We start from the raw sequence: 26,891 nt of genomic DNA, 5'->3' as shown, positions 1-26,891 counted from the left end.
AAGACGACAAAGCTCCAGTGTACTTTGGGGTGGGCCCAACGGCTGACTACAGCCACGTGACCCCCCTTGGAGCGGCGGCCAATCTGGGGGGGAGGCAAAGCTCTTCCCGATTGAGGCGAAAATTTCGGAGCTCGTCTTCCGTCAGACCATCGACAAGTCGTGCACCGTCCGGTGTCTTCACGTCCTGCTGAATTTGCTGTAATTTGTTTTGCGGCGCATTTGGCATTATTCTCCTCGTGGCAAATGTCTTAACCTCGCCCTGTCGGGACTTTCGACCCTTTAAAGGCGCTGCCCCGATTGCGCCGGCTGCCACGATGCTTTCGCGACAAGCCCGCTGCGGCCTTCTGGCGCATCGGGCTACCGCCATCAAGACCGCAGTCTCGTCGCCGAGATATGCTGGCCTTCGATTACAGACTCCTTCGCTGGAGCGACAATATGTTGTCACGCGACAGTGTCGTCCATGGCCCCGACGGGGATCCGACGCTGGCTACAGGCATCTCCTTCACGAGAGAAGTTTGGCCACGGCAGTCGATGACTTCAAATTCGAATCGTTACCATATAATCATCTTACCAGCTCTACGCTATCTTCATTTCAACCTCCGCCACTACCGACATATCCCCTACGACCATTCGATCCATCATTACCACTCACGGTTCCCGAGCCAGGGCCGCCTCGACCAGCGACGAAGATCAACATGTACGGGATTCCCGGCGACACCGAGGATTTGCTGGCAGTGTTCGACGCGTGTATCCGAGTTGGAAAGCTAGATCGAGCTGCTCTAGTGCTCAAGCGATTCAACGCGATCGGTATGCCTTCGGGTGAGGAGAGAATTCTTCTCAACAACCAGTATCTGCGAGCATCGCTGCAGCAAATGCGCTCAAACCCCGACAGAAAGCAGGCCGAACAGCTTCACCAATGGTACGAATTGCAAATCCGAAGCAAGAGATTGCCGCACACGGCCGAGACGATCGCATGCATGCTCAAGGCGTCACTGCTTTCTGAGCGTGGCTCCAGGCTGGATCGGCTGGTAAAGCGCTACATGGGCATGGCGCCAGGCGACGCAGGCCTGCGGGTTCTGAGCATGGCCGACATTCTTCTCGACCAAGACTTGGCTGTCATCACAGAGATCTGCCCGGATTACAACTTCGCCATGGAGGCTGAAGAGTTCGATGACGCGTTTGACTTCGAAGATGAGGTTGAACTCGCCCACGGTGACTCGGTTGCTGTGGAGGAGGGAGCGACAATGCAAACGGTGCCAGACTTAGTACCAACTCCCCAGCGTGGTGAAGGACTGGCGACTCTGAAGAAAGGACTGAGGCTCCTCTCGGAACTGGAAGAGGTCGACATTTCGAAGCTATCGTTGGCCGACCGCCAAGAGCTTCAGCTAGAGATTGAGCGCGACTCTATCAGCTCTGCCATCGAAAAATGGCGAGCGGACAACAAGAACTTGCAGAGCATGAACATCAACACCGCACTGGGGCCATCCTCTGCGCCGGGCTCGCTCTCGCAAGTGATGGCGACCTGGCTGGATTCTATGGAGGCACGCCTCAAGCAAGAGCTGGTGCTGCTCGAGGTGTCGGAGAAAAAGGCTGCCAAATCCGAACAAGATCTCGACCGATGCCTCTACGGTCCGTTGCTGCAGCAGGCGGACCCTGCCAGACTTGCCGCCGTCACCATTCTTTCTGTTCTCAACCTTGGAGCGATGCAGGGTGCCGATAAAGGCCTCGTCGTGAGCAAGCTCATTTCGAACCTATCAAAGCTAGTGCAAGAGGATATCGAACTGCAACGAAAGGACGTGGCGAAGAAGTCTAGGCGACGGAGAAACGTTCGGTTCAACGGTCAGCCTTCAGACAACGCACAGGATCTCGAGCAGACCGATAGCAAGGCGACGACCTTGATCACCGACTCAACCGAGGCGGAGCAATCTCTCAATGAGGCGGCCCAAAAACCTTGGTCCATGTTTGTCAGTGCACAAGTTGGCTCATTCCTCCTCAAGACCTTGATCGAGACGGCCAAGATCAAGGCCACTGCCGAGGACCCAGCAACCAAGACAATCGTCGGCCAAGAACTGCCGGCCTTTCACCATTTCGTGCAGCCTCGCAAGGGAAAGAAGGTCGGCGTCTTGTTCCTGAACTCCCGACTGGTGGACCAGCTGAAGCGAGAGCCAGTAGGAGACTTCATCGCCAAACACCTGCCAATGGTTGTGGAACCAAAACCGTGGAAACGATTCAACGAAGGCGGATTCCTCGACAGCAAAACAAGCCTCGTCAGAGTAACACCTGGCGATGTTGAGCAGCGGCTGTACACCAACGCTGCCATCAAGTGCGGTGATATGGACAAGGTGTTGAAGGGCCTTGACATTCTCGGCAAAACCCCATGGAAAATCAACAAGAACGTTCTCAACGTCATGATGGAGGCTTGGAACTCTGGTGAAGAAATCGCCAACATGCCGCCACTGAATCCGAAACTCGAGCACCCACCCGAACCCGACTCTGACGGCGATCCCCTTGTTCGGCGAAATTGGGCCCGCGCCGTCAAGGCTATCGAGAACGAGAGGTCTGGGCTCCACTCTCAGCGTTGCTTCATGAATCTTCAGCTCGAGATTGCCCGCACATTCAGGAACCAAACCATCTACTTTCCTCACAACGTCGACTACCGTGGACGCGCTTACCCCATGCCGACGTACCTCAATCACATGGGCGCAGATCACACGCGTGCAATTCTCAAGTTCGCCAAGGGCAAAGAGCTAGGCGAAAGGGGCCTTCGCTGGCTCAAGATCCACCTCGCCAACCTGTACGGCCTCGACAAGTCCAGTTTCGACGAGCGAGAGGCGTTTGCCAACGACAACGTTGCTAATATTGTCAACTCGGCCACAAACCCGCTTGCTGGTAGCCGCTGGTGGCTCAAAGCCGAAGATCCCTGGCAATGCCTCGCTGCTTGTTTTGAGTTGAAGGCTGCGCTTGATCTTCCGGACCCGACTAAGTTTGTATCCGAACTACCTGTCCATCAGGACGGCACCTGCAACGGTCTACAGCACTATGCCGCCCTAGGCGGTGACACCTGGGGCGCGAAGCAGGTCAATCTGGAGCCCGGCGATCGTCCCGCAGACGTCTACTCCGCCGTTGCAGATCTTGTAAAGCAAGCCATCGACAAAGATGCGGCCGCCAAGAACCGTTTCGGCGAGATTCTGCAGGGCAAGATTACTCGCAAGGTCGTCAAGCAGACCGTCATGACGAATGTGTACGGCGTCACTTTCGCAGGGGCGAAGAAGCAGGTTTGCAAGCAAATAGACGCCCTCTATCCGAACCTAGGAAAGGAATGCGGCATCCCAAATATTTTGCTGTCCACCTACATTGCGAGACACATCTTCAATGCGCTCGCAACCATGTTCCGAGGCGCACACGACATACAATACTGGCTTGGCGAGATCGGTGGGCGGGTCTGCAGGGCCTTGACTCCCTCGCAGTTGCAGCAGATTGCCGATTCGTACGCAGATGGCAAAGTGGACAACCCGACCCGTGCGAAAAGGGGCAGGAAGAGCTCGACAGCGGCCAAATCTGGCTTCGAGGAGCTAGCCCAACAGTTCCGCTCGACCGTCGTCTGGACCACGCCCCTGAGAATGCCCGTCGCGCAGCCCTACCGCAAGAGCAACACCCGGGAGATCCGCACCTGTTTGCAGGCCATGGTCTGCCCGGTGAACGAGCAGACAGACCCGGTCAATCGCAAAAAGCAGCTCCAGGGATTCCCCCCCAACTTCATTCACTCCCTGGATGCGAGCCACATGCTGCTGTCGGCATTGCAATGCCATGAGCTAGGCCTCAGCTTCGCCGCCGTGCACGACTCGTTTTGGACGCACGCCGCCGACATCGACACCATGAATGGCGTCATCCGAGACGCCTTCATTAAAATACACGAGGAGGATGTTGTCGGACGCCTTGCCACCGAGTTCGAAGCGCGTCATAAGGGCTCCTTGTATCTCGCGCACATCGACCCGTTGACTCCCGTAGCGAAGAAGATCAAAGAACTGCGCAAGAACAGCAAGCTCTCCCCCAAGGAAGAGCTGCTCCTAGAGCACAAGCGCAATTCGCTCCGCCTGTCGGGTAATCCTTGGGACCTTGAAATCGCGAAGAAAATAATCACCCCGGCGTCGGTCTACGAGGAGATGTCTGCTGCTGAGGTCGATGTCAGCATCCGCGAGGATTCCAAGGACATTGGCCTCGGAGACATCCCCGAAGATGAGGATGGGGTATCGACGGTAAAGGAGATTCGCGAGGAGATGATGGAGGATGATGACGGCGAGGTTGACGCTGAAGACTCTAGCGCCATTGATGCCGTGGAGATGTCTAAGCGAATCATGGAGGACATGAAGTCAACGCACTTCGAAATGCAGATGACGAGCCAGAAGCGCAGCAAAGTCAAGGCCCGTCGCACCCCCTTGCCGGTCTGGTTGCCCTTGACCATTCCGGCCATCCCCAAGAAGGTGAGTCTAAATCCAAGTAAACGCTCAGAACTAGGAGACTAATGGCATATCAGGGCGACTTTGACGTAACACGTCTGCGCGAGAGCAAATACTTTTTCTCTTGAGCGACTTCGAAAGACGGAGACGCATATTGTACAACATGACACAGAGACGATGTACTGGAGCATGGCGCTTTGAACTTTGAAGCACAGCGATTTGGCATTTTCGGCGGCGATTTTCGGTGAGACGCCAGGCGGCGCCCTTTGTATATCATTTCAGCGGCGCATTACAGGGGTGTCGGGAAAAGACAAAGACGGCTTTAGAGCTGGGACGAGGCAAGATGGGTGTCTCTCAAGCTATCGATCTAGATGAACGTATGCGGAGGTACATCTATGGCTGTAAAAATATGCCTGTTCTGGCACCTGCATGACGTTTGCAGGCCCAAAGACCAGTGTAAGATAAACAGAAATGACTTCAAATCTATATGGTGCGGCATTGTAGCAATCGCGAGGTTTTTTTGCGACTTTTGGTTGGCTTGTTGGATAAATTTGACCTACCCTGCGTAAATGAGCTTTGAGGCACGCCCTTTCCCCTAAGTTACGGATTATCTCGCCTCACGATTGAATATGGCATCTTGACACAGCTCTGTTTCTCTATTCAGGCAATCTAACACATTACCTGACCGTAGCACCCTTGAGGGTCTGAACGGTGCACACGCCACCGCTCTCGGCCACCAGCTTCCCGACATCCGTCTTACCGAGCTGCTGCACGGCGCTTGCATCGAAAGCCACCTCAAGGTTGTCATTGGTAGTGAAACCCGGCTGGAAAGTCTCCCAAATTTTCTTCTTGGGGTTCAGCTGGCCCTCAGGCTCGCCCCTCCAGCCCTCGAAGAAGACACGGTCGCCGGCCTTGGAGCCCTCGGGCGGACTCACGAGCTCGACGGGACCCTTGTGGTCGTCGACCTCACCCTCCTTGATCTTGGGGGAGGCGGCGAGAACCATGGCGCTGGACTTGATGCCGCGCATCTTGACGGGCTTGAGGTTGCAGACGACCACGACCTTGCGGCCTTGCATCTCTGCCAAGGGGATGAGGCCGTTGAGACCGGAGCAGACGGTGCGGCAGACCCGGCCCTCGTATTCGACGGTATCCTCGGACGCAGGGTCGCCCATGGCAATAGTCGAGACGTAGAGAGAGTCGGCATCGGGGTGGTTGACGGCCTTGAGGATGTGGCCGACACGAAGATCGATCAGCGCAGGGCTGAGGGGAGCGGGAGCGGGGGCTGCCTTTTGAGGCTTGGGAGCCTTCTCCTTCTTCTCCTTCTTAGGCTTGTCCGCCCCGACGGCGGCAGCGGCAGCACCCTTGGCCTCGGCGGCCTTCTCCTTGACCTTTTCCTTGGTGCGGTCCACCAGGTTGGCCTCCTTGTTGTCACCGCCCGCGGCGGCGGCAGCGGCGGCAGCCTTCTCCTTCTTCAATCGCTCCTTCTCAGCCTTGGCATCGACGGGGGGCTTGACGTAGCGGACGTCGTCCTGATCAACGTTGACCTTTTGCTCGTCCTTGAGGCCGAGGCCGAACTGGGGCGAGTTCTGGACGAAGTCGAGGTGGCGGACGATGTGCGGGCGGCCCTTCTCGCCGGTGCGCTCGTCGGGGGACCAGGCGGAGACGAGGGGGGAGAGGGTCTCGTAGATAGCGACGTCAGCCTTGCTGGGCTTGCTGCCGAGAAGGGTGGTGCGGCTGGCGAGGTGGCTGTTGAGGGTGTCGAGGATGGAGGCCTTGTCGTCGCCGGCCGTCTTGAGACGCTCCGAGGTGGTGAGCCACTGCTGGATCTCGGCCTCCTCGGTGGGGGAGTAGGTCTGGGAGCTGAAGGCGGCCATTCTGGGCAGTCGGGCGAGGTAGCGAGCGGCGGGACGGAAGGAGGCGCGTAGGAAAGACAGTTTGAAGACTCGTGTAGAGTGTGAGAAAAGGGCCGTCGTCGCCGGCTCTTCTCTCAAGTTGCAGCGTGTGCGGTGCGGTGTGGTGATGCGTGACTCGATGGCTGCGACCCGCACGCTGGGCAAATATTTCTGTGCCAACACGGCGGGGTTCAGGAGGGGCAATTGGGTTTGCTGCAGGGGATCAATCGGCCTGAGGCACAGAGGGTGGCTTTAGTGGCTAGTGCATGGTACTGCTACGTACTAAGGTTACTACTGGAACAGTGCGTGGCTGACCGCTGTGGCTTGACCGTTGCTTTTTCCTCTTTACGCGTTGGCCCGTGACCGCGCTGCCGTTTCGCGTTCCCGCTGCGTCATGACTTTTAGGGAAGGCGCGTCGGCCTGCGCCCTTGCACCCGACCCGATCGTGAATCTGTCTCTGCTCGCCACCATCTTTGCCACTCGATCTGCCCCGCGCGTGCGTGCCTGGCCTGGCCCTGAGCCTGTCAATCACCTGGCGACGGATTCCAGCTGGCGACTGGGCTCGCAGCTGTTTCATCGATCTGCTTTGAATATTTTGTGCAGTTGCTTTTTGGATCAGACACCTGGCTTGAACGCATCATCGACTGCGACCAGCTGTCGCACGGCCGCCACTTGTGCACCAACCCATCATATTATCTGCTGATAGCCTCCGACCTGTGAATCCTTGTGCTCTTGAGTGTTCAACCCTTCTCGAAATTGGCAACACCGCAATTGAACCTTTCGGAGCCTCACACACCAGCAGCGACCATCCGTGAGGGTGGCGACACTCGTGCACGGGCAATCATGGACTCGCCCGCAACATCCGATGTCGATTCGATACTGTCGAAGACCAACGAAATGACCAGCGCGCCGAGCTCGCCTCCCGAGGAGGCATCCCCCAAACACGAGGAGATCGAATTGGTCGACGACAGCCTCGTCAAAGAGGAGGAGCAAGCCCGTGAGGACAACCTAAAGGCCGAGGCAGAGAGGCGCAAGGCGGCATTGGCGCAAAAGAGGAAGAGGAAGAAGAAAGCTGAGACCAAGTCAGAAAGGGAGGCCAAGGCCCGTGAGCTCGACGAGCTCCTCATGAAGAGTGCCGCGTTTAGCGACATTCTCACCAAGAAGACCCAGGTGCTCGGCCGCGTGGGCAGCAGCCTGGACGGCAAGACACTTGGAGATCACAATCTGCAAATGGCCAGCCAGCCCAAATGCATGGTTGGGGGAACAATGAGAGACTACCAGTTGGAGGGCCTTACATGGATGTTTGAGATTTGCTCGCAAGGCATGAGCGGCATACTCGCTGACGAGATGGGTCTCGGTGAGTCCTTTTGAACTTTCGTTTTGCGACTCGTCAGGACTGACCAACGCAGGCAAAACTGTCCAAACGATTGCCCTCATTGCGCTCCTGCGTGAACAGGAAGGCTATCTGGGGCCGCACTTGATTGTCGCGCCGCTTAGCACTCTCTCGAACTGGATGGACGAGTTCCACAAGTGGACTCCATCTATCCCCGTGGTCATGTATCACGGGAATCAGCAACAACGAGAGGACATTTTCAAAACCAAAATGTTGCGCAATCTCAATCATGGACGCCCTACCACGAAATTTCCCGTCGTGTGCACGTCCTACGAGATGGTCCTAAGAGACCAACACAACCTCTCCCGTATCAATTGGGAGTTTATCATAATTGTACGTGACTCACCCTGAAGCCTCAGAATCTTTGGCTGACACGATTCAAGGACGAGGGCCATCGAATGAAGAATGCCGAAGCTAAGCTGTTCCAGCAGCTGCGGCAATTTTCCTCTGCGACACGTCTTCTCATCACCGGGACGCCTTTGCAGAACAACCTCAAAGAACTCTGGTCGCTCCTACACTTTCTTCTTCCCAATATCTTCACAGATTGGGAGGCGTTCGAAAGTTGGTTCGACTTCTCGGACTTGGAGGATGAGAAAGGAACAGAAGAATTCATCGGCGATCGCATGAAGCAGGATCTGGTGAAGAAAATTCACCTTATCCTTCAACCCCTCTTGCTTCGACGCATCAAGCAAGACGTGGCTGCGTATCTTCCAAAGAAGCGAGAATACGTCCTGTTTGCTCCCATGACCAAGGAGCAAACGGACTTGTACAACGCGTTCACCGACAAAGAGATTGACACCCGAGCCTATCTCGAGAATAAGGTCGTGGAGAAGATTATGAGCGAGACACCGACTGGTCGGTCGACTAGAGCTGTGTCCCCTTCGGGCGAACAAACCACTCCTGCATCGACCTCTAGAAGCGCCAAGGGCAAGAAATTGTCCTTGCCTGTGCGTCAAAGCCCGCGATCCAAAAAGACCGAGGACCGTGCCGTGTCGGCCGCGCCGAACGCTTTCACTTTGATGATGGGAAAGAGAGGACCTGGAAGCGGGAAGAAGTCAGCAGCCAGCTTGCCGACTCCCGTCCAGACGCCTGCCAAGCAGAGTGTAAAGACGAAGCGCAAAAACCCACCGACGTCGATCGTTTCCGAATCCAAAAGTGCAAAGTCGAGTAGGGGTTCGACTCCAGCAAGTACGCGAGGACGGACACGCAAGTCAAAGACGTACATGGATGCGGTCTCCGACGAAGAAGATGCCTTGTCTGATGACGCTTTTGAAGCTAAGTTAGCGGAAGAGCTTCAGAGTGATGAGGAGGAAGAGTCGGTCGACTCGAGGTCTCCGGAAGAGATTGAGCTTGCGGAAACCCTCGAGCTAGCAAGTAAGTGTCTCAACGGCCCCCGACCACAAGTTTATGTCATGGCTAACCTTTCTATAGAAAAACAAATTGCTCAGAAGAAGCTGGGTAATCCGTTGGCCCAACTGCGGCTGGTTTGTAACAGCCCACACAATTTCTACAGCCCTTGGGCAACAAGCGCGACGATTCAAGTCGATGAGTCTATCGTGACTGCATCCGGCAAGATGCTGCTGCTGGACAGACTGTTGCCAAGGCTGTTCGATGACGGCCACAAAGTCCTCATCTTTTCGCAATTTACAACCCAACTCGACATCCTTGAGGATTACAGCAGGGAGCTGCGCGGCTGGAATGTCTGCCGCATTGACGGGTCGGTGTCACAAGACAGTCGCCGTCAACAGATTCACGACTTCAACAACGACCCAAAGCATAGACTTTTCTTGCTCTCGACCAGAGCTGGTGGGCAGGGCATCAATCTTGCCTCTGCCGATACCGTGATTCTGTTCGACTCTGACTTTAACCCGCAACAAGATCTACAAGCCCAGGATCGCTGTCACCGCATAGGTCAAACCCGTCCGGTCATTGTCTACCGCCTGGCGACCAAGGACACCGTCGAGGAATCTCTCCTCATGTCCGCCGACGCCAAGCGTCGGCTCGAGAAGCTTGTCATCCGCAAGGGCGGGTTCCGAACCATGGGCCAGAAAATGGACAACAAGGAAGATCAGAGCGTCGACGCCGAGACGCTGCGCGCGCTCCTCCTTCGGGATGGCCTCGTGTACCAGGCGTCCGGCGGAGATGACGTTCTCGGCGATGAGGACTTGGACGCCCTGTGCGACCGATCCGACGAGGCGTTTGAGAAGGCGGCGAGCGGCTTAGGCGACGCGGATAAGTACCGCGTCGTGGAGACGGGCGCCGATTCCATCAAAATGACGCGCAGAGAGGGCAAGTAGTCAACGGGTGGTGGCAGTATGGCTTCGTCCAGTATCTCGTCAACCTTGCTGAAGGAGAAGTCAGGTGTACTCTTGAAGGGGCTTGTTGCTGCTTGTGCATTTCGCCTCGGGGGCATTTCTGAGCGGGCATCGCATGCATGTACTTTGTTGTCATTGGCACTGGCTCAGAGTGTATCATGTAGCACTGAATGCGACCAGGGCGTAAAGGAGCTATGGGAAATCAATGTTACACACAAGAGCTAATAACCCTTTCATGCTATTTTGGCAATGCTGTCGTGACGCGTCAAACAAACATTATCTGCTATCCTTCAAACCCCATGTGCCGTAAACGCCATGCATGACGCCCAAGTCGCTCACTGAAATGCTTCCTTCTCCCGTTCTTGTTCCGGGCCGGCTCGTCTTTATATCCTGCCGCCGCCGTCAAGTCCTCTTTCTTCAGTTCAACTCCGTGACATAACCAATCTGCCTCGCCGTCGCGGCGCCGTTACCCATGTGCTGCCCGCCGTTGGGCCCGTCTGCCAGGCGCTTCGCGAGCTTCTCCTGGCTCTCTACGAGCTTGCGCTGGGCGTCGAGGCGGCCCTTGATGCGGCTCTCGGCGCCCTTGTCGATGCGCTCCACCTCCTGGCGCTCGCTGATGCGGATGGAGCTGAGGGCGCGGGCGTTATCGACGCGCTCCGTGTTGAGCCGCGCCTCCCACTCGAGGGCCTTGCGCTGGCGCGCCTCCTCGGCCTCGAGCTCCGTCGAGGCGAGCGCGCGCGTGCGGCTCACCGACATGTCGGCGACGGCGCGCTGCTCCGTTAGGCGGCGCTGGTGGGCGGCGGCCGCGAGCGACTCCTCCACCTGGGCGCGGGAGCGAAGGGCGGCGACGTCTTCGCCGTACAGCTTCCGGCGGCGGGCGTCTTCCATCTCGGCTTTTTGCGCGAGGATCTGCTGTTCGACGCTGGCGATCTCGCGCTTCCGCGCCATCGCTATGGAAAACTCCTCTGTCTCCTCCGCGATGCGGGTTGCCCGCGCCTTTCGCGCGCGCTCCTGAACCGCCATGTCTTCTGGCAGCCCGACTGCCCCTTCGGGTTGTGCGCCCTCGTTCGCGAAAAAGACGTCGTTTGCTCTACTGGCTCGGAGGACGGACAAGAGTTGCTCGCCGACATCCGACTGTGCCAGGACCTTTGTAATGTACATGGTGGGGGAGTACGTATAGTTGCCGTCGACATATTGGTTGAACGGCTTGTTGATATTTTTCCACATGCCGCTCTTGAGGAGCGCACGAGTGGTCACGACTGCATCTGCGGCATCGAAGCAGAGATACAACAGAGACTTGCCGTTCGTCCTGACGGCCAAGTCCGAGTTGGAATCGATAAGGAAGGTCATCACCTTTTGCATGGCCCGCTCGCGGTCCGCAGTCATTTCTGCAGCGTCCGAGCCATGGAGGCAGACCTCACCTAGTGCGCTTCGCCCACCATGCAGCTGGCTCGGGTAGTCCGGGTCGTGGCCAGACTGGACGAGGACCTTGACGGCTGCCAGGTTCAGGTCTCGGGCCGCATTGTGCAGTGAACCGTCGTCCCTGGCAGGTTCAGCCGCAAGTAGACTCGACATCATTTGGACGGCAATGTCGCCACCAATGTGCGTCGCCATAGATAGAGACGTCCTGCCTAGGTAGTCGATGGCGTCGGCGTCGGCACCTTCTAGTAGCAATGATTTGACCAGGTCAGGCCGCTTTGTTTGCACAGCCAGCATCAGCGGGGTTGTTTGCGACAGGCTTGACTCTACATTGACCTTGGCTACACGGACTGTCAGTAAATGTTTGCGATGCTACAGGAAACAAACAAGACTCACCGCCTCTCTCGATGAGAAGTTCAATGACGCCCGTGCTGACACGCTTCTGCGGCTGTGCGATGGCCCAAGTGAGGAGTGTGACTTCCTCCGCGTCGACGTCTTCGTGAATCTGGCACGTTGTTGCCTGGTCGTAGTAGAATCCGGCGTCCAGAAGCGTGGAGAGAATCTTCGTCGACCTTGGGTACTGTTTGATTGCCCTCACAAGCACAGGCTCCGTTCCCTGCTGCCCTATCAAGACGTCGATTCGGGCGTCACCTTCCTGATATTCGGCAAACATCTTGAATAGGTCCAAGACACCATCCTGTGACAGCGCCGTATCAAAAATGCACTGGAAGGAAAGCGACAGAGTCACGGCGCTAGGATGGAGCTCCAGGAGACGCGATGTCCACGGAACGTCTGCCTTCGACGCAGCCTGCTGTAGGGGTTCGCCATTGTTGTAGTTGACGTCGAGATTGTGAGACATGAAAAGGTCGAAGAATCTGTCGGCTAAAATGCGCGTCTCTGCTGTGGAATGCTTCATGACGAGAACTAAAGCTGAGCTTATGGCATCTCCGCTCGCGCCCCTCTCCAGGAGCATCTGCGACGTCTCGAGTCCAGCATCCGTGAACCATTTCTCAAACATCTCCGCCGTGAATGACTGGTTGAAGGCACGCGTCATGTCCTTCTGTGGTATCTTCTTCTCCAAGAGAAGCGCGAGAGACCCAGATGCCGCATTCTGAGCTGCGTCGACAAGCGTCTTGCAATCGTTAGCAGAGGGCGAAGCACCATGCTGGAGAAGCAGTCGGACAAGTCGCTCCTCAGGGTCGTTCTCGTTGACAGCGTCATTCAGGGCAATGTGTAAGTCCTCGGTAATCTGCAGACCAGCCTTGATCAAATCACCAATGATTCGAAAGCGATTGTCGCGCGTGAGACCCCAAGAGGCCTTGAGGGCGCGTACAAGTGTTGGCTGGGATGGTCTCTTCTGCTGCATTGGTTAGCATCGTGTTTACGTAGAGGCATATCAACACTCGTACCTGGCTACTGCCGTCGTTCCACAGGCCTAGGAGGAGTTCTAGGCTCGATATAAAGGCGCTCCGGGTAGCAGCGACAACGGCCTCGCCGCTATTGTGGTTCGGATCGGCTCCAGCCAAGAGCAGAGCTTTCAAGATCTGCTGGCCCTCCTCGCCGTATCGCGCGGCCGACTCGAGTTGCTGGTCGACGAGCTCGCCTCTAACGCCCCTCTTGAGCAGCTGGTCGAATATCACCGCTCGTTTGTTCAAGTCTCTGACCTCCGTAGCGGCTTGAAATCCTGCCTCCAAAGTCGCTTTGCTGGTGCTGGGATCAGATTTTAGAAGCACGGCAAGGACCTCTGGGGACCCTCCCCGACAAGACTCAATAATCGCCTGGCCACCATTGTTCGCGATGCTTGCGCCATGAGCCATGAGAAGGTCTCCAAGTCGTGAGTCGCCCTCACGAGCCGCGACCAGCAAAGCGCTCGAGGCGGCCTCAGCTGAGACCCCAGCCTTCAAAAGGCTCTGGCACATGTCATGTCGCGCAGAGCGATTCTTGGCCTCCATTGCCTTGCCCAGTGTCACACTGCGACTGCCGACCGAGCATTGACTTTGCTTGAGCAAAATGTCTAGAATCTCAGGGACTTCTTTCGCCACCGACGCAGACAAGGCCTCCCCATCTGAAGTATCGGCAGCAGCAGCCAGGACCTTGAGAAGCCCGACATCTTCCGTATACGTAGCGACTGCGTGTGTCAAGGCCCTGTTGCTCTCGAGAGGGTGCGCCCCCGCCTCTACGAGCTTCTTGGTCAATGCTAGTCGCTCCATAGGCTCTGCAATTCGTAAGGCGTGAGGGAGCGCCATGCCCAGGGCTGCCGGTGTGGGAGGATGACTGGACGCGAACAGCATATCAACAACCTGGGTATTTGCGGCAATCACGGCATGACAAAGAGCTGCAGCCTTGTATGCGTTTGGGTCTGCGCCAGAAGCCAGCAGCTGCTTTAGAGTCGAGAGCGAGGCCGAATCGATCCCGGTCTTGGACAAAGATTGTACCTCGTGCACCATCACCCAACTTAGGTCCTCTTTGTGGTTTAATTTGGCTGTGATGATTTTGAGTTTCCATCCTTTGCCCTCGGTGGATGGCAGAGGCACCAAGTCGTTCAACGCGCTGGTGGTCGACGAGACTGAGGGCCGGCCAAAGCCAAATACCAACTCCAAAACCTTGGGGTCGGGGTTCGTCACCGCCCGCTTGATTATTGCACCGTCAATGAGGTTGATGTCAGCATCTCCTTGTTGGAGGAGAAGGCGCAAGAGTGACATGTCGACGGGCTTCTCTGAGAGTACTTCAAGCAGCGTAGAGGAAACCTCCTTGGTGCCAATGGCCGCACCTGCGGTGAGAAGCATCGTCGTCATTTCATACCGAGCCCGATGGTCAGACACCTGTACCACGTCTTGAAGACGGGCTGCCGCCGTCTGAGGGGATGCCTTCTGAAGAAGTGTGCCCAGGAGTTCGACGTCTCGCTGCTTGATTAGCGATGTCAGACCGGTGCCCTGGCTGAAGTTGACGTCGGCCTCATATTTGAGAAGAAGTTTGATGAGTGAGTTGTCTCGCTGGGTGACGTCTTCGTTGATGGCGTCGTGCAACGCCGCATGCAGACAGGGCCCAGACAATGACCTCTTGAGAAACAATTCAACCATCTGGTAACGGTCCACGTTCGACAGCTTTTTGGTGAAGGGAAAGACTATCGCAAGTGTCTCGGGAGAGGGCTGCCCCGCAAGAAGTTTCTGCGTCATATGGATATCGCCGCGAAGCACAGCCGTCCGCAGAGCCTCGCCAGATTTGTGATCAACCGACGCAACCTCGTGTCTGCCGGAGGAATATGACGCCGGAGAGGCCGGAGAGGCCGGAGAGTGATGGGGCGACGCCGGGGAGCTCCCGGGAAACCGGGGTGTCAGCAGAAGGTCCAGGACGTTCATGTCGCCCGCCTCGGCGGCATCAATCAACATTTCGTCAAGGGCAACACCGTTGGCCCCCTTGCGGAGAAGCAAGCTGAGTATGGTATAACGATCTTCAAAGGGCGCCTGCTTGGCGATGAGAGGTACACAGCTGGAGGCAAGGGTAGAGTTCAACACGGTTCCATCGTGCAGCAGTGACCTGACAAGGTCTAATTCCCCGCGCGCAATGGCAGTTTTGAGCGTTGTCGCATCGTTGTATTCGACGGAAGCGCCATATGAAGCGAGTAAAGTCGCCATGTCCAAGAACTGTGACTCGCAGGACCTCTCAAGGGCCTGCGCCAAAACAACGCCATCTGTACCAGCACAAAGGAGGAGCTCGGCTATTTCGAGCTTAGTAGAGGGGTTGAGAGAAGGGTGGTCGTAGAGCATCTGGAATGCCTCATCGAGGCCGGGCCGCTGTGGCGGGCGATTTCCCATGACAATAGCTAGTGCCATGTCCCGCCGGCCCAGGCTGAGCACAGCCTTGAGAGCTTCGGCGTGGTTGTGATTTCCGTCAGCGGTGGACCGACTGAGATGGAGCACCGTTTCCAGGCAGCCCGCTCTCGCGGCGTCGCACAAGGCGGCCGAGGCCAAGGATGCAGGTGGGCGACCCTCCGAGCGCAGGATGAGGCTGACCATGTGCGACTGTCCAGGGAGCGAGCAGGCCTGGCGGAAAGCATCCTGTCCGTCTGGAGTCTGCGCTGCGCTGGCGCCGTACCGAAGCAACAGCTCAACAATATGCGCGTTCCCGCTGCGGATGGCGGCAGGCAGGCATGCGTCGATGGCAAAGGAGTCCACCTTAGGGAGCAGCAGCTGCACCATTTCGAACTGGTTCCCGTCGACAGCCAGCCTCAGCAGCCTGCTACGGTCCCCAAAGCCATCGACGCTGCGGCGGCGGTTCAAGATGCCGCCTTTTTGCTTTTGCGCGCCAGCGAGGTCGACACCAGCGGCAGCCAGCTTGGCGATGAGGGCCTCGGCCACGCCGGGGGAGCCCGCGTTGGCAATGCATGCGCTGAGAACCTCGAGGACCTCGCGGGGGTCCCAGTTCTTGCCCTTCTTGAGGTTGTTGGAAGAAAAGGCCTGCCGGATGCTGCTCTTGGGACGGTACTGGGCGACATCGGCGGCGCGGCGCTGCATGAGCTCCTCGGCGGTCTGATCATCGGCAGGCGTGCGGAACGAGGGCGGCTGCGGCGGGCGGGAGAGCGGCGCCGGCGCGGGAGGGAGGCGGATGCCCCATTCTTGGGAAAGCTGGATGATGCGCCTTTGGCGGTCGTTGGGCGTCAGGGCGGGCATGACGGTGCGGCGAGGGCCGGCGATGGCGCCAGCATCGGGTGAGGCGAGGCGCTCGCTGGCGGACGAGAGCCGGCTCAGGTCATGGAAACTGCAGACGTTGGCCAAGGGGCGATGAGAAATGGAGCAAACGAGTGAGACCAAGATGGACGCCTTGGTGTTGCTGTCCCCCGTTCAGGCACGTGTGTGGGTGGGCGAGGGGAAGAGATGGAGGCTGGCCCATTTCCTCGAGCCAGGGCAGCTTTTACGATGGATGAATGCGTCTTGAAGGACAGACAGCTGGTAGTTACGTGTACGTACTGATCCGTGCTGTCGTCACACCCTCGCCGTCCGTTGATGCGAGGTGTGGTTCGCTGCGACCCACCCGGAGCTCGGGAGGGCTGCGCTAAGCCACAGCGGTCTGCACCCTCCAGGGCTCCCTGCGAGCTGCCCGTCTTTAGGTACCTTAGCAGCCGGAGCCCTGCCCCTGCCCTGCCCTCCACCTAAGGTACGCCCGCCGAGTGCCCGGGCGGGCCACGAGGCTTCCACCGTCAACCGGCCATCCAGGGGGGCCGTAGTAAGGCTCCATCGCCCCCAAGGGCTCTCTCCCGGGCTGCCACAGGCGCTGTCGCGTGAGTTTGGGCGCCCTGGACTGCGCCCGGTACATGGCGTCTGGCTTCACAGCCTGGCGCGTGAGCTGGCTTGAAGCTTTCGACAATTCGAACAGAGGCGGACTCGGGCCTGTTCTCTTGTCTCGGTCAACGGGACTACCCACCACGCAGCGGCGTCCGTCCGTACTGCAGCAACAGATCAGCTTCAACCCGTCTGTTGCCAGAAATAGCGACGCCCATGTGCGTCCGTAGCAAATGCTTCTTCGGCCCCGCACACCATCCCGATGGAGGACCCCCCTGCTCGAGGGGCGCTGGAGCACCGGGTTGAAGGAACCGTCAACGCCTCGCAGCGCACCCCCCCCCCCGCCAGAGGCGTCGCGGCCTCTGCTGCACTGCCCCGGCACATCATGGCCGGTTGAGGAAGTGGTGTCGCGAAGGGTTGCGCGGCCCTGCTGTCCGCAACGAAGACCTGGTGGGGGGCGGGTGTTTATTGCGGCATCAATCTGCGCCGCCGTTTGCAAAAGACGAAAAACTACCCGACCCGGCTGGCTCGTTCTCGTGCACGGTTGTCGCATACCTAGCATGTAACTTAATAAATTGCACTGCATGCCGCTTCCCTGCTTGCACCATCTCCCCCTCTCTGTGACGCGTGTCCGGTCAAGCGGCAACTGCACGGGGTAAGTCAGACTCGTCAGGACTTCCGTGCCACTGGCCCGCTTCAGCCTCCGAGCAGCCGCTCTACAAGAGTCGAGTGGAGGCGGCGGCCCCAGCATCCACGGATATTGCTGGCGGAAGTGCAGCCGACGTCCCGGGCCAGCCGAGCGAGCCCCTGTTGAGCTACCTCGCACCCTAGAGTCACTCGTCGTGGCGACTCAACAAAACTCCCACGACCTTTGGCATAGCGTTCATGCTGCTGCTGCTGTCGTTACTGGCGCTGTTCAGGCGCAACACCATGCCCCTACGCGCGCCCAGGCATGTCACTGCATCTTCACAGCCTCAAACCCCGCGATTATGCCAGTTTGGCGCCACATTGCCCCGAAGAGCTCTTCAGAAAGAGATTCAACGCCTGTCCGTAGCCAACTCTCGCGTGATCCCTCCCCCCCCAAAAAATGCCGCCGCGCCAACTCGCTCGTAGCGGGTGTCGAGGTCGAACCACGCATCCACGTGGGCAGCCGCGTGGGCCATGGTTGATTGGGTAGCCACGAGCCACCGTGGGATCTGCGTTGCATCCATTCTACTACTCTCCCGAAAGTTGCAACTCAATGCCATGGAATATGGAGATTCAACATCGCTTCTAACGCGGTGATTGAATCGCAGGCAGAATATGGCAATGTCGTTGCTGATGTCTAGTCCATCCATTGCCAGCCTGACGAGGCACGCCTCACGAACCGACAGCACCGCGTACGCTTGCACATCGTAGATGCCATCTTGCCATCGGTAAACAGGTAGAGAGTCGCATCCTTGGTTTCTTTATATAATGTTACTTGAGGCCCCTGGCCAAGCCCTCCCCACGAGGCTCGAAGCACGGATCCTGCAGTAGCCGCCATTCGCTCACGCCCCTTTGCAGCAGTAACCGAAACCTGACCCTTCTACTCTTCATATCTTGAACCTGACATCCGCGATGGTGTCCAGCTGTGTCATTTCAACCCAGAATCACAGTCATTGACGATTTATCACCCCTTCCCTTACGAGATCAAAGCTTGTTGGTCTTGGATCGTTGCATATTCCTCCTTGGAAGCCCACCATGGGCACGCGCACGATTCGAATGATGATGGCGCGCAAGCCCGTGCATCTCTCCGTCGTGGTGCTTGGCTTCCTTCTCCTCGTCTACGTAGGCGCAAAGGTCAACCTCTTCGTCCACATATTCCTACAGCACGCAGGCGTCGCCTTCACTCAAGGGAAAATAGCCCACGCCCATGACGCCACGACGCCGGACCCTCGCGCACGCGTCGTGCCGACCATTATACACCAAATTTACCATAACTGGAAGGATCCAGGCAATGAGACAATTCCGGCCATTTGGGATGCAGCGCGACAGACGTGCATGGACCTGCACAAGGACTGGGAGTACAAGGTGAGTGAGTGGGAGAGAAAGAGCTGCCTTGGTACACTCGTTGGTGCATTCGAAGAAGTGATGCGACCCTGTGGCAAACATGAACGCTGAGATGATCGTAGCTTTGGACCGAACAGGCCTCCCGAGATTTCATTGAAAGGGAATATTCATGGTTCTTGGAGACGTATGACGGTTTCAAGTTCCCCGTCCAAAGGGTAGATGCGCTGCGATACCTGCTCATGCGGCATTACGGCGGCATTTACATAGACCTCGACGATGCAAGTCCCCCCCAATCGTCCTCATCATTTTCTGGAAGGGATGGCTAACCCCCAGCTGATCAGGGCTGCCTAACCAGCCTGGAGCCTCTCCTCTACTACCCCGTCTGGGTCACCGACGGCGGCCACGGCGCTCTCAGCAACAACATCCTCGGCGCGGCGCCCAACCACCCCTTCTGGGGGCTCGTCACCGAATCCATGACCCGCTACGCCTGGAACTACCCCTTCCCATACGTCACGATCAGCTACGCGACGGGGCAGTGGTTCCTGACGGACATGTGGCAGCGGTACCACGCCGGGCTGGCGGACGGCGAGCCGGAGCTCACGCGCGTCTTGATGGACATGCGGCCCGGGGCGGCGCCGTGGGTGTTTTTCATGCACACGCAGGGCGGGTCGTGGGACAATTGGGACAACTACGTGTTTCAGTGGGTGGGAAGCCACTTGCTTGTCACGGTGCTTGCTGGCGTTGCTCTTTTCGGTACGCTTGCTGTCGTGGCGATGCTGGTGGTGAGATTGGCCATGGTGTGTTGGAGGAGACGGAAGGGCTACCGGCGGGTGTAGGTCGTTAATGCGAGGGCAAGAGTGGCCTCTCATCTTGTCTGCGCATTTTGAGTAGATCTTTTGTGTAATTGTAGACATCTTATGGACTTGGGCTGATCCGTCTCGGCAAGGCGCATCAGCATCACTCAAGGGTCAGGCGGCAATCGACATTCATGTGCTGCGAAAGAAGCGCTCCCGCCACGCAAAGCGCAAATGAAGCCAGCCCCCTTGCGTATCAACACGACTGGGAAAGACGCACCCCAGAAATGCGCATGCGTCTTGCAGCAAAAAGCCCGATCTGGCAGTGTATTGACTTTGACACGCCTGAGCGGTGCGTCCATCCCAATGCTGACGTCTGCCAAGCAGGCTCAGCAAGGTGGCAAAGCTATACTCGCGTACTAATAAGGTTCGGCGGCTACCGTGTCAGAGCAAGAGCGGCACATCAGACCAACTTTGGCCGCTATACTCGGCTCCCTTCCCAATTCGACGACCGCTCAGCGGCTCAGCCTCGCCACAAGTCTCTGCTAACGGCGACGATCACCGGCACCTCAAGTGCCTGGCGCGCCTCCCCCGGTGCGGGCTGGGTAATGTTATGATCTAAGAATTGCCTAGTCGTAACTAATGCAGGTAAGGCTGATGAATGACGTTGGTCTATCCGGGAGATGGACTTGAGCCCGGCTGTTCCTGGCAGACGGCAAGTGCGCACGAGTGTTCATACAAAGTAGTATATATGTAGACTGTATATCAACTCGACGTCCTAGAGGTCGTGGTGTAAGTGGACGCAAAGCACCCACGCCCGCCCGCCCGCCTTCGCAATCCATATGACGAGCGGCCTACGCAAATCACCATGACCTCATTCTCATTAGTACTTGCAGTCGCACTACACTGTCTCGCAACATCATCCCTCGCGCAATGTAAGCCCACGCCCGCTCGTCCCACCGTCGCCGTCGACGCAGGCGCCATCGCGGGCACAACCACCGCCGTCCACGTTCCCACATCACCATCAGCGTCGGCCGTCACCGTCAACAAGTTCCTCGGCATCCCGTACGGCGCGCCGCCCGTGCGCTTCGCCCCGCCGCAGCCCGCGCCGGCCTGGCACGGCACGTACGACGCCTCGCGCTTCAAGCCCTCGTGCATACAGAAATTCAACGACCCGCCCGCGGCGCGCAACCTCAGCACCGCCCTCTTCAACACCCCGCCGCCGCCCGGGCACGAGGCCGAGGACTGCCTCTCGCTCAATGTCTGGGTGCCGCGCGACGACGCCCCCGCGGGGAGCAAGGCCGTGCTGCTGTGGTTCTTCGGCGGCGGGTTCAGCTTCGGGTCGGGGTCGCTGCCGCTCCACGACGGCGCCCTGCTCGCCGCCGAGCAGGACGTCGTCGTCGTCACCTTCAACTACCGCACAAACGTCTTTGGCTTTCCCGGCGACCCAAGCCTGCCGCCCGGCGAGCGCAATCTCGGGTTCCTGGACCAGCGGCTCGCGCTTGAGTGGGTGCGGCGCAACATACTCGCGTTTGGCGGCGACCCGCGTCGGGTGACCATCTTTGGCGAGAGCGCGGGCGCGGGCAGCGTCGACGCGCTGCTCGGCGCGCCGCCACCCAAGGAGGGGTTGCCGTTTGCCGGCGCCATCATGCAGTCGGGCCAGGCGAGCATCCTGGTGCCCAATAATGACACGGCCGTGTCGTGGGCCAAGCTCGCGGCAAAGGCGGGATGTCCGCCCCGCGACGCCCTCGCGTGCCTGCGCAAGGTGCCGGCGCAGAAGCTCAAGGATATCTCTGAGAAGGAGATGCTGACGTTCTCGCCGCAGCCCGACGGCGTGACGTGGGCGTTCAAGGAGCGTCTGGACAGGATCGACTCGGCAAAGGGCAACAACTCCTCCTCGTTCGCTCGCGTGCCCATCCTCATTGGGAGCAACGCCGACGAGGGTAGGCACTTCATGATCGGCCAAAACGACACGTCCAAGGTGCTCGGCGCCGTGCCCAAGGGCATCGCCGACAAGATCGTCTCCGCCTACCCGCTGGGTTCGCCGGGGATCCGGACGCCCAACGACCAGGTGACGGCCATCTACGGCGACCTGTCGTTCCACTGCCCGGCCAAGGTCGTGGCCGAGGACAGCACCGCGGCGGACATCCCGACGTGGCGGTACCTGTTCAACGCCAGCTTCCCCAACGCGCGCTTCTTCCCCGGCAGCGCGTACCACGCCTCCGAGATACAGCTCGTCTTCGGCACGTACCCGCGCGAGGGGGCGACGCCGGCGCAGGAGGAGCTCAGCAGGGCGATGCGCACGGCGTGGGCCACCTTTGCCAAGGACCCGAGCAAGGGGCCCGGCGGCGGCGGCGACAACGGCGCGCCGGACGTGCTCGTCTTTGGGAGTGGAGACAAGGCGGAGGTGAGGACGGTGAAGCCTGATGTGCTGGACAAGAGGTGCGCGCTGTATAAGCCACTTATAGACCAGTTGACGGGCGTCGCGCCGGGGGTTCGAGTTGGTTGGTGGTATAACTATAGACCCGGCGAGACGAGACGGACAGCATAGATTCTTGATAGACTCAACATTGAACGCGGTTTCATTCAGTGTGGTTCAACGTGTAGTGTGAGCCAAACGGCAGACCTGAGAGTGAAGTCTCACGCATGATGCGAAGTACGAAATCGATGCTGCCAGATCACATAGCCGAGCCATGCTACGTCCCGCACACACAGACAGGCCATAGGCACAATCACACCCAGACAAGCATGCCTGCCCCCACTGCAGTGTCATTGCCTCCGACATTTGATGATGTCTATTATGCGGCCAGCGTTGGTGGAGCTTGTAAAGTCTCGTCAACCGCGCCCTTGAGCAGCCCGTTTTCCGCTTAAGAGCTTCCCTTCCTCCTCCACCACCACCACCCCGGGAATGATAAGGCATGGAAGGAGTGGCTCCCATACTACTAGCCGCAGATGGCTTCAATAGGTGATTATAAGCCATCAACAGTCACCCAAACACGAGGGCACGCATCCACCAGTCTAGAGTCCGGCGTGCGAGCCCACTCCGTTCACAAGCCCGTAATGAGCCGCATTATTAATGCTCACTCACAGATCTCTAACCTTTGCCTATACGCACTATGCCGGGCCGGCCCCTCACTGCCCTTTCACGCACTTCATCTTCCCACCAGTCATCCGTCGTCGCCCCTTGAGCCGCGCATCGGGGGAGCTTGTTTCGGCAGCATACGGCCGTAGCTTGAAAGTCCGGTGCTTCGTCTTCCTCCTCCCGGAGCCAATGGCCCGATTCATTCCACCATTTGCCCCGCGAGCCCTGCGCACGATATCCACTGCTGCAGTCCGTCCTCCCGGAGCCTCCGCCTCGTGCCCCCTTATCAGCCGCGCCGGCGCCGCTGCTCCTGCCTCTGCCGCCGCCCCGCATCGACGTCATCTCCAGCCGTCGTTGCCCCTCCATGTGCCCCGCGCATCCATCACTACCACATCATTATCACCTGCCGCATCCTCCGCACCTCGGATATCATCACCACCACCACCACCATCAGCTTCTGCGGCAGCAAGGAGAAAAAGCTTCAGCACCACATTAGCGACAGCATCAGCATCATCACCATCAAACATGGCGCCCCTCCCCGCCACCATGAAGGCCATCCAGATCGCCAAAAACGGCGGCGTCGAGGTCCTCGAGCTCAACGACGTCCCCGTCCCCAAGCCCGGCCCCGGCCAGGTCCTCGTGCGCAACCGCTTCTCCGGCGTCAACTTCATCGACACGTACTTCCGCACGGGACTGTACGCCGCGCCGGGCTTCCCGCTGACCCTCGGCCGCGAGGCCGCCGGCGAGGTCGTCGCCGCGGGCGCCGACGTGCCCCCCGCGCTGAGCCAGCCCGGCACCCGCGTCGTGTACATGGACCAGGCCGGGTACGTGCAGTTCGCCGCCGTCCCCGCCGACAAGCTCGTCGTCGTGCCCGACGCGCTGACGCTCGAGCATGCCGCCGCCGCTTTCCTCCAGGGCCTCAGCGCGTGGACGTTTGTGCGCGAGGCGGGCGAGGTCAAGGCCGGGCAATGGACGCTCGTGCACGCTGCGGCGGGTGGCGTCGGGTTGCTGCTCGTGCAGATGCTGCGCAGCGTGGGAGCAAAGGTCATCGGCACCGCGAGTTCCGAGGAGAAGCGTGAGCTTGCGCGCAAGAATGGCGCCGGGTGGACCGTCGACTCGCACGGCGATGTCGTCGCGGAGGTCAAGAAGATTACTGGCGGGCACGGCGTCGACGTCATCTTTGACGGCGTCGGCAAGGCCACCTTTGACGCCGACCTCGAGATGATTGCCATGAAGGGCCACCTTATTTCGTTTGGTAACGCGGTACGTTGTCGCATCCTACCATCCATCCATCTATCCATACCTTGGCCTTCATCTTGTGCAAGCGAGACAAGATGCAGGCCTATACCATATAGTAATGTATACATGTACAAAGTGCTGACACTCGCCGCGCCCTCCACAGTCCGGCGCCGTCCTGCCCCTCTCCATCCTCAAGCTCGGCCCGAAAAACGTCAAGCTCATGCGCCCCGTCGTCAACGGCTACGTCGCCGAGCGCGCCGACCTCGAGCGCTACTCGGCCGAGCTCTTTGACCTCATCGCCTCGGGCAAGGTCAGCGTCGCCATCCACAAGACCTACGCGCTCAAGGACGTGGCCCAGGCCCACCAGGACATTGAAAGCCGCAAGACGACGGGAAAGCTCTTGTTAGACTGCGAGTAAGCTCGCGAACCCTAATACTAAAAACAAAAAGTTGTCGTGGCCTCACTGTTGACGGGCGCACCGTTCAAAGTCATGGTCCTGGTCGAAATTCCCAGTTTAAGCTGTAATCCGAGACCAATCTACTGGTGTCATGCTATTCAACCACCCATCTATTCCATTGTCTCAACCAGATCGGCCGTTCCATCGTGTCCCCGCAAGCTTTCACATTCATTAAGCCTTTTTCGCCTTGACCGCGTCCAGCAGCTTCGCCGGCGGTTCCTGGCGGTAGCCTTGGGGGTTGTTATCGACCCAGCGCCACAGGTCCTCACATGCCTTCTCCATCATCAGCTCCGTCTTCCACTTGAGCTCCTCGTTGGCGAGCGCAGGGTTGGCCGTCAAGTCCAGGACATCGCCGGGCCGGCGGTCCACGACTTCGTAGGGCAACTCGCGGCCGACAACGGCGCCAAAGGCCTTGATCATCTCGAAGACGGTGCTGCCGCGGCCGGAGCCCAGGTTCCACGCCTTGACGCCCGGCTTGTTCTCCCGCAGGTAGTTGAGCGCGACGAGGTGGCCGCGCGCCAGGTCGACGACGTGGATGTAGTCACGGATGGCGGTTCCGTCACGCGAGGCGTAATCTATCGCGGTCAGCAGGCGGGACAAAAGCTCGTGCGCACCGTCCCCAACTCACCTTTGCCAAAGACAAGCAGCTTGTCGCGGTCGCCGGTCGCAACCTTGCCCAGCAGGGGCAGCAGGTTGTAGGGCACGCCCTGGGGGTCCTCGCCCATGATACCGCTGGGGTGCGCGCCGCAGGGGTTGAAGTAGCGTAGCAGGGCGCCGTTCCACTGCTCGTGGGGCTTGCCCGCCTTTTGCAGGGTGTTGCGCTGGGCCTTGATGAAGTCGGTGATGACGTCCTCGATCATGGACTTTGTGCGGCCGTACGTGTTGGTCGGGCCAATGGGGCAGTGCTCGGGGATGGGAATCATGTTGGGGAAGCGGGTGGCGTCGCCGTAGACGGTCGCCGAGGAGGAGAAGACGATGTTGGAGACGCCGTGGCGCTCCATGGAGCGGAGGAGGGCAATGCTACCGCCCACATTGACGCGGTAGTACTCGAGGGGAATATCGCCCGACTCTCCGACGGCCTGTGCCCGTGTCAGTAACAGGTGTGGTTCGGTGGGCGCGGGGGACGGGCAACCTTGAGGGCAGCAAAGTGGATGACGCTGTCGATGGCGGGGTGCTTGGCAAAGACCTCGTCGAGGCCCTTTTCGTCGGTCACGTCGACTTGGTAGAAGTCGGGGCGGCGGCCGCAGAGGAGCTCGATGCGGTCGATGGCGACCTTGGACGAGTTGTAGAGGCTGTCAACAATCACGACATCGTAGCCGTGTTCGAGGAGGGCGAGGGTCGTGAAGGAGCCAATGTAGCCGGTGCCACTGGTACTGTCAGTCAGCAACAAAACGGTCAACGCTTGGAGGACTAGGCGACGCACCCGGTGACGAGAACGGTGCCGACGGCCATTATGCGCGGAATTGGCGAGGACGAGAGGAAGCGGCGATGGTGGTGGAGGAAGTTTCGGGTGAGGGGCCCTCTGGACGACAGGAGGTCGTTGGCGGGGTTATAAGGGCGGAGGGGTCGCCGCAGCGCTGGCGGTGGAGGGGCAGATTTGCTGGCGCAGGTGTAAGATCGGCGCGACAGTCTCAACAACGACGCAGCTGTCGGGCGGGACAGGGGGAAAGAAGCTGTGCGCGACAGCTTGGGCAATTGATTCAGAGAATGGGTTTCTTATGAACAGACGAGGAGAAATTGCACGGCCTGGAGAGATTCTGATCATAAGGAGAGGGTGCGCTCAAGTGTTTTGTCAGTACCACCCAAAGCGTCACGTTCAATCTACAGCGGTGCTCGTAATGACGGATCCGTAAGCGCGGCCACTCTCAACTGGAATGGGTCTAGGATGGGACGAGTGCGGGCGGCCCAACTGCCCACTCACTCGCCTGGCGTAGAACCAGATGGGAAAGGAAAGGACCTACACGTGGGTTGTGGCGGCCCGTCATTTTACGTTGCCGTGAGGTGTTTATCGCGGTGTGCCCTGCCAACTGATGCCCCTGGCCAGTTCTGACTGGACCAAACGGCGACGATCATTGTTTGAGGAAGAGAGGACGGGGTGGTTAGCGGTGGGCCATTTTGTCAATCTTGTTGGATTCGCCAACTGTCACGACATGCGATGCCTGCAGAAACGAATGCGGAGGGTGCTGCGGTGTCACCCCTCGGCCACGCCTGGGCGCCATCCGGCAGCGTCGCCGACGTTCGCTCGCTCCCCAAATCTGTCCACCGTTCGTTCTCTCTGCCCCATCCTCCGAGCGAAATGCCCTCTGCGAGGCGGAGACGGACACCAGGCCCGCCCAGGGGTGCCGCCTCTCAAGTGGCGCGCCTAACTCCAGCCTCCGGTGGACGGAGCCACCGCCGCCGCGGCGCAAGGAGCGGCAAACACTGGGCCGGCGGCGAGCCACGCGCCCCGATGGCTCCGAACCGCCTCCGGACAGGTTGATGAGTTGTCGTCGCCTCGTTCTTCTCTGGAGGCGTGCTGCATTCGTGGCGACAT

General features: G+C 58.9%; 8 protein-coding genes across 8 annotated transcripts; 5 read left to right on the top strand and 3 right to left on the bottom strand.

Annotated features, from left to right (window-relative positions):
- The first annotated feature begins 146 nt into the window (after window positions 1-146).
- RPO41 (DNA-directed RNA polymerase) lies at window positions 147-4,969 on the top strand. Its single transcript, XM_047984304.1, has 2 exons — window positions 147-4,481; window positions 4,535-4,969. The coding sequence occupies exons 1-2, from the start codon at window positions 315-317 to the stop codon at window positions 4,583-4,585; spliced, it is 4,218 nt and encodes a 1,405-aa protein (XP_047840278.1). The 5' UTR covers window positions 147-314; the 3' UTR covers window positions 4,586-4,969.
- A 99-nt stretch (window positions 4,970-5,068) lies between these two features.
- ARC1 (G4 quadruplex nucleic acid binding protein) lies at window positions 5,069-6,500 on the bottom strand. The gene has a single exon (XM_047984303.1). The coding sequence runs from the start codon at window positions 6,329-6,331 to the stop codon at window positions 5,135-5,137; it is 1,197 nt and encodes a 398-aa protein (XP_047840277.1). The 5' UTR covers window positions 6,332-6,500; the 3' UTR covers window positions 5,069-5,134.
- Window positions 6,501-6,760: 260 nt separating this feature from the next.
- On the top strand, window positions 6,761-10,039 carry IRC5 (Putative ATPase; the record flags this gene model as incomplete). The annotated part of the gene is made up of 4 exons (XM_047984302.1): window positions 6,761-7,706; window positions 7,759-8,075; window positions 8,126-9,116; window positions 9,174-10,039. The coding sequence occupies exons 1-4, from the start codon at window positions 7,193-7,195 to the stop codon at window positions 10,037-10,039; spliced, it is 2,688 nt and encodes an 895-aa protein (XP_047840276.1). The 5' UTR covers window positions 6,761-7,192.
- Window positions 10,040-10,193: 154 nt separating this feature from the next.
- JDV02_003197 (uncharacterized protein) lies at window positions 10,194-16,425 on the bottom strand. Its single transcript, XM_047984301.1, has 3 exons — window positions 12,886-16,425; window positions 11,873-12,833; window positions 10,194-11,817 (listed from the first exon to the last, which is right to left on the bottom strand). Exons 1-3 carry the CDS (start codon window positions 16,144-16,146, stop codon window positions 10,475-10,477), a joined length of 5,565 nt encoding a protein of 1,854 aa, XP_047840275.1. The 5' UTR covers window positions 16,147-16,425; the 3' UTR covers window positions 10,194-10,474.
- A 1,654-nt stretch (window positions 16,426-18,079) lies between these two features.
- On the top strand, window positions 18,080-19,729 carry JDV02_003196 (uncharacterized protein). The gene is made up of 3 exons (XM_047984300.1): window positions 18,080-18,807; window positions 18,909-19,064; window positions 19,128-19,729. The coding sequence occupies exons 1-3, from the start codon at window positions 18,478-18,480 to the stop codon at window positions 19,620-19,622; spliced, it is 981 nt and encodes a 326-aa protein (XP_047840274.1). The 5' UTR covers window positions 18,080-18,477; the 3' UTR covers window positions 19,623-19,729.
- Window positions 19,730-20,432: 703 nt separating this feature from the next.
- On the top strand, window positions 20,433-22,149 carry JDV02_003195 (uncharacterized protein). Its single transcript, XM_047984299.1, has one exon. It carries the CDS (start codon window positions 20,449-20,451, stop codon window positions 22,129-22,131), a length of 1,683 nt encoding a protein of 560 aa, XP_047840273.1. The 5' UTR covers window positions 20,433-20,448; the 3' UTR covers window positions 22,132-22,149.
- A 521-nt stretch (window positions 22,150-22,670) lies between these two features.
- On the top strand, window positions 22,671-24,319 carry JDV02_003194 (NADPH:quinone reductase; the record flags this gene model as incomplete). Its single annotated transcript, XM_047984298.1, has 2 exons — window positions 22,671-23,925; window positions 24,065-24,319. The coding sequence occupies exons 1-2, from the start codon at window positions 22,852-22,854 to the stop codon at window positions 24,317-24,319; spliced, it is 1,329 nt and encodes a 442-aa protein (XP_047840272.1). The 5' UTR covers window positions 22,671-22,851.
- GAL10 (UDP-glucose-4-epimerase) lies at window positions 24,214-26,293 on the bottom strand. Its single transcript, XM_047984297.1, has 4 exons — window positions 25,782-26,293; window positions 25,491-25,725; window positions 24,987-25,437; window positions 24,214-24,933 (listed from the first exon to the last, which is right to left on the bottom strand). The coding sequence occupies exons 1-4, from the start codon at window positions 25,808-25,810 to the stop codon at window positions 24,530-24,532; spliced, it is 1,119 nt and encodes a 372-aa protein (XP_047840271.1). The 5' UTR covers window positions 25,811-26,293; the 3' UTR covers window positions 24,214-24,529.
- Window positions 26,294-26,891: the final 598 nt, after the last annotated feature.

This window comes from Purpureocillium takamizusanense, chromosome 2, assembly GCF_022605165.1.
Source record: "Purpureocillium takamizusanense chromosome 2, complete sequence".
Classification (NCBI taxonomy): domain Eukaryota; kingdom Fungi; phylum Ascomycota; class Sordariomycetes; order Hypocreales; family Ophiocordycipitaceae; genus Purpureocillium; species Purpureocillium takamizusanense.
This window is presented reverse-complemented; position numbering and strand designations above follow the sequence as displayed.